Here is a 6382-nt window from a genome sequence, read left to right as displayed (position 1 = left end):
TTTGTAACAAAAAAAAAAAAAGAATTTTCAAACTCAACATTATCACCTTGTCTTGGGTAGCACGGTTGGTTCCTCCGCTCTTAATTTCTATGGCACATATTATTTTTCATTAAATAAAATAGTATTCTAATTTTATAATATTAAATTAAAAAAATCATTTTAATATACTGATTTTTTTTTCAATATATCGTCATATTAATTACAAAGTTTGTGGGGTTATAAATAGCAGAAACAACTTAGAGAACTCATAGCCATTTATTGAAAAATTGTTCAATAAAACTCAGTTTTGAAAACTCTGTTCGTTTACAAAGATGTCGTATGTTAGAGCTACGATTTCGACATGGATAATAATTGTAGTATTATTATTATTATTGGGATGGAAATTAATGGACTGGATTTGGTTAAGGCCGAAGAAATTAGAGAAGGTTTTAAGACGGCAAGGATTCGCCGGAAATTCTTACCGGATTCTGTACGGCGATTTGAAGGACAGAGCCGCCATGAGAGAGAAGGCCATCTCCAAGCCCATGAACTTCTCCAATCATATTGCTCCACGTGTTATTCCTTCTGTTCATCATACCATCCAAAATTATGGTAACATTATCCAAATCCTTCCTTCTTCCTTCTCTTTTTTCCTCTTTTTCTTTTTCTTCAAATGAGATCTAGAGAAAAATAAATTAATTTAATTCATAAACTTAGTTCCTGTATTATTTTTTTTTTGTCAAGTTTATTTAGTAGCTAATTTTTTTTTTTTAATTTTAAAGTTATGTCTATTGAAATTCATGTTTTCTAGAATTCTATAATATGCAACGTTCAACCTGTAAATAATTGAATGGGTTAAATATAGATACTTTCGGTCAAGATATTAAAGTTTCAAATCACTTAATTTCATCTTTTTATTGATTAAAGAATAATTATTATAATCATGTCGACGTGAGCATAGTTCAAAACATTAATTCTTAGAAAGTATAGTTTAATATTGAGACATTTATTCATACCTCCAAAACTTTCAGTTAAGATATATCTAACTAAGGAAAAAAAATGTCTAAACCTTCACTCCCACATTTGTAGCGATAAAAAATATAATAAACAAAAAGAATCAACCTCTTCGATTTTACATTTCAATTTTATACCTAATAAATCCATAAATTTCACACATACGTCATTATGGTTTTTTTTTTTCCTTTTAGAAATGCATCCTGATGTGTAAAGAAATAGTGAGATAGATGCAAAATAATAATTAGGTCCCATTTGATAATCAAATAGACACCTTTTGATAACTATTTGATTTTTATTTTTTTTTAAATTAAACCTATAAACATTCATTTGGCCTCTAAGGTTCTTTACTTTGTTATCTACTTACCACTAATATTTTCAAAAATCAAGTTCGATTTTGAAAATTAAAATAAATTAAAATTTTAAAAATTTGCTTTGTTTTTTAAATTTGGTTAAGAATTTAACTCTTTTGCTTAAGAGATTGAGAAGAAATAAACAAAATGGTTACCAAACTAAATCTTAATTTAAAACCAAGTAAAAAAATTCAAGTATTTAATTAGGAAAGATGAATTTTAGCTAAGAGTTCAAGTGTTTAGTTAAGTAAGATGAAAATTATGATTAAAAAAATTATTTAAAAAAATAAGTATAATTTTCAAAAAACCAAATAATTTTCAAACAAGACCTAAATGTCATAATTGGTGCAAAATGTTCCCTTTTGTTCAATGCTATTGTAAGTTTTTTTAAGGTAAAATTATTAATGTTATAGTAAGTGTAACTCAGGCAGTTAAAAATGGTTTTTATGTGAATTTTCTTTTTTGAAAAACTTAATCCATATAATTTTTTTCTTTTTATCCATAGAGTTGTTAAACCATAAAATAAAAATTACCACTCTCCTTTTTGTTTTTCTAACACCTTGAACACTTGGGTTTTTATCTGTTTTGTACATGATATACTTCCTAATGTGATTTAATTACAATTAAACCCCTTAAGTTTGATGTTCCCTTACCAAAAGTGACATGTTTTGCAACTAAATAAATCAAATGTGTATGTTAACCATTTTTAAATCATTAGCAATGAAGAAATACTTTAAACTATGACATTTGAGATTTTTCTCATCCGAATAGAATAGTGTAGCATAGGTTTAGTAAATTATGTTCAGATGTCCGATCCAAATGTATTCTCTATTCCTTATTCCGTTCATATTTTAAAATATATATCTAATGTATGTATGGATAGTTAAACAATTTTTCATGATATTTAATTTTATTTCATTTTAAGAGGTGTAATATTTTTTTTCATGATGTAAATGAGGATTCATAGTAGAGAATTAAATATTTAATTTAAAACTTTCTTAAAACATAAGTTAATTAATTCTTTTAATGAGACTAAAAGGGAAATAATTCCCTTGGGAGAACTCAATCAATTCCCATGGAGATTCACCCACTTGATCCTGCAAAATTAAATGAAGAATTTCATGAGAACAAGGAATAAAATGGGCGTAGAGACGATCCCTATTCCCACTCCACCATGGACATCTCTATGCTCAAGTTGGCCATTTGAGAATTCAAACTCTTCTTTATTTTCTCATAGTTCTATTCCCTGTGAAAGTGCAATGCTCCTGTTGAATGATTTATCAATTCATTGTAAATTTTCTGAAAAATGCACGTGTTTGATGGAGTGCAGGCAAGAATTCATTCATGTGGCTTGGCCCCATACCAAGAGTTCACATTATGGACCCTGAACAACTTAAAATTGTGTTCTCATTGATCAATGATTTCCAAAAGCCAACTTTGTATCCCCTTATCAGATTGGCTGCAGATGGACTTTTCAGTCATGAAGGACCAAAATGGGTCAAACACAGAAAGATAATCAACCCTGCATTTCATTTAGAAAAGCTTAAGGTATCTTTCTCTCCATTTCACTTTTAAACTAATTCAGAACTTCCACAAACAAAGAATAAGCAAATAATCTATCACAATCTTATCAGCATGAATACTTGGAATCATATTATGCACAATGAATATTGCTTTGGTTTATTATTAGGATGGAGCACATACTTATTTAGAGAAGATAGAAACGGAGAAACTTGTTCAAGATGTACAATGAATAATGCTATAAGTTTCTTTGTTTCGTTGTCTACATTCTAGAGATGCCTTAGTTTTAGGATTTAACTATAAATTCAATCTAGGTAAAATGAAAGCCATGGGAAACAAATAGTGAGAAAACAAGCACAATTTTGAAAAACCAATATGACAAACTTCAATTGATTTACAAGTTGATTTTGAACTCGAATCCTTTCCTATTCTATAGATACCTGTAGGCAAATGAGGAACAAATCATTTGAGTTACTATTAGACCCATTTGATAACATTTTCGTTGCCTGTTTCATGTTTTCCATACAAAAAATACAATGAAAGAGATTACTTTTGTTTCCTTTTTTTTTTTTAAGAAATAAGAAAGAAAAATAGTTACCAAGTTCATAATAAATGGAAAACAGAAACCTTATGATCAAATGAAGCCTATAATTTCAAGATGTTGTAAAATTTGTTGAAATGTAATCAGTGATCATACATGCCTTTACATTGGCTTATAGGATATGGTACCAGCATTCTATCACAGTTGTAACGAGATGGTTAGCAAATGGGAAAGCATGGTCTCTGTAGAGGGATCTTGTGAGTTAGATGTAATGCCTTATCTACAAAATATGGCGGCTGATGTGATCTCTCGAACTGCATTTGGGAGTAGCTATGAGAAAGGAAAAGAGATCTTCAAGCTTCAAACTGAACTAGCTGGTTTGGTGATTCAATCTACCTTAGGGATTTATATTCGAGGATGGAGGTAAATACATAATCCATCAACAACATTATTATACATCTATTTTCTATGGTGAAATATTTCAAATCATGATTAATTTTGTGCAGATTTCTACCCACAAAGTCAAACAATAAAATGAAAGAGATAAGTAAAGAGATAACATCTTTGATCTTGGGCATTATGAATGAAAGGGAAAAGTCTTTAAAGGCAGGTGAGGCTATACAAACTGATCTACTAAGCATTCTCATGGAATCCAATTTGAAGGAAATCAAACAACATGGAAACAATAAAGACATTGGAATGAGCATAGAAGATGTTATTGCTGAATGCAAACTTTTCTATATTGCTGGCCAAGAAACTACAGCTACATTACTAGTTTGGACGATGGTAATGTTGAGTTCATACCCAGAATGGCAAGAGCGAGCAAGAGCAGAGGTCTTTGATATTTTTGGCAACAAGAAACCAGATTATGATGGTTTAAGTCGACTAAAAGTTGTGAGTGTGATGATATTCCCCTGCACTTACTTTCTATGTATCTCGTTTTTACATTTTTTTATTATCTCATAAATGAAATTTAAATGCCCATCTACTGGTATAAAGCAATCACATGAGAAAGTTTTGGAGTTATGAATATTCTAGAATGGTTTCTAACCTTAATCTCAATCAAGTTTATTTCCTTTGGATTATGTAAGTTGAAAGGATTAAGGCTATTTGATAAACTTGACATCTAAGAAGTACAAACACTTTAACTTTTGCCAGAGTGTTTGTGTATAGGACACTTGGATACTCTGTCACGTATTAGACACTTGTTAGTATAGTAGATGTGTTAGAAACTAGTCCTACAATGCTAAATAAATCCAATATTTGTGAAATATGTATCAAACACTTGTTGAATATACCAAATACATATGATAAAAATAATAAATTTTGATAGCAAAATACATCAAACTAACCTTTTTAGCATACAAATGCATTAATTCATTGATTTTAAACTGAACACGTCCTTGTTGCGTAAAAATGACGTGTCACTGTATGAGTGTCGTGTCATATTTGTATCCATGTTTCTTAGCCAGGTATGTTGGCAAGGAGTAACACTTTAACATGTGACTTTTGAGGGGTCCTAAAAAGTTATGTATGCTAACACATGACAAGCAACTTTTGCAATGGCACAGGTACCTATGATCTTGAACGAGGTTCTCAGGTTATACCCACCAGTGAGTATGTTTAGTCGTCTTGTTAAAAAAGAAACAAAACTCGGAAAATTGACTTTACCGGCGGGAGTGATGTTGGGCTTACCAACTGTTCTTATCCATCGTGATCCTGAGTTATGGGGAGAAGATGCAGATGAATTCAAACCAGAAAGATTTTCTGGGGGAGTTTCTAAAGCAACCAAATATCCAAGTGCTTTTATACCATTTGGTTGGGGTCCTCGAATATGCATAGGACTAAACTTTGCCATGATTGAAGCAAAAATGGCATTATCAATGATCCTACAGCGCTTCTCATTTGAGCTTTCGCCATCGTATACACACACTCCCACTGCCGCCTTAACAACACAACCTCAACATGGAGCTCATATCATACTACACAAACTATAGTTAGCTACTTAAACTAAGTATTACCTTGCACATTATTAGAAGGCTAGGAAAGTTCTTTGCTTTGCCTATGTATAATTTCAAATGCTTTGAGAAAAATATACCTACACATGGTATTGATATTTTCCTTTCAACTAAATTCCCTTTTCAGTGTTCACCAACTCCTAAATAAACAGTTTTCAGGCTAAAGGCATCTACTTCCTATTGGGCTTGAGATGGATTAACGCTTGTATTTGTACCATTTTTGTCTAAAGTTCACAAACTCCTCACCATCTGAAGGGAAGCTCAATATCCCTAAATAATATGTCCCTCATTCAAAATAGTCAAATTTATGCACTACAACTTTTGAAAACTGACCTTCATTCTCATTGTCATTTTGTCAAACAGTTTATCTCAGCAGCATTCTTGTAAAATTCAACCATAAAATATACCACACAGCAAACAAATGTTATAAATGAGATTCTGAGACTTTACCCACCAATTATAATACTCAGACACAGAAATTCAAGAAGAGGTTGGAAACATGTAACTACAGCTACATTATGAATTTAGAGTACAGTTTTTCTTCATACCTGGCAAAGCGAGCAAGAATATAGAAGTTTTGGAAATCATCTTAACAAGAGGCCAGATTTTAATGGTTTATGTCGCCTGAAAATGTGGACGATCAGTCAGTCACATTCTCTTCATTTATACCCAAACTTGGGATCTTTGTTAGAGAATAGAATGTTTGCGATTATGCGAATAAAAAATAATTGTGTTTGGTTATATATAAGAATAAGAATAGTGTTATACATTTTTATACCATTATAAAGGGACCTTTAATATTAATATTGTTGTTTTCAAAACTTATTAGAGAAATATTGTTGTTTTGGGATTTCGAGGCTAGAAGTCGAGGATTTGACTAATGTAGAGGTCGAACGTTGAGAACTCGACAAACAGAGAAAACATGAAAACAATACATAAATTAGGGTTGTCGAGGG

The 6382-nt window shown here is 31.0% G+C and overlaps 1 protein-coding gene across 1 annotated transcript; it reads left to right on the top strand.

Moving 5' to 3' along the window:
- The first annotated feature begins 236 nt into the window (after positions 1–236).
- Positions 237–5643, top strand: LOC120069849 (cytochrome P450 CYP72A219-like). Its single transcript, XM_039021665.1, has 5 exons — positions 237–591; positions 2677–2894; positions 3587–3831; positions 3915–4302; positions 4980–5643. Exons 1-5 carry the CDS (start codon positions 312–314, stop codon positions 5403–5405), a joined length of 1557 nt encoding a protein of 518 aa, XP_038877593.1. The 5' UTR covers positions 237–311; the 3' UTR covers positions 5406–5643.
- The last annotated feature ends 739 nt before the right edge of the window (positions 5644–6382 follow it).

This window comes from Benincasa hispida, unplaced genomic scaffold (assembly GCF_009727055.1).
Source record: "Benincasa hispida cultivar B227 unplaced genomic scaffold, ASM972705v1 Contig625, whole genome shotgun sequence".
NCBI classification, from domain to species: Eukaryota; Viridiplantae; Streptophyta; class Magnoliopsida; order Cucurbitales; family Cucurbitaceae; genus Benincasa; species Benincasa hispida.
This window is presented reverse-complemented; position numbering and strand designations above follow the sequence as displayed.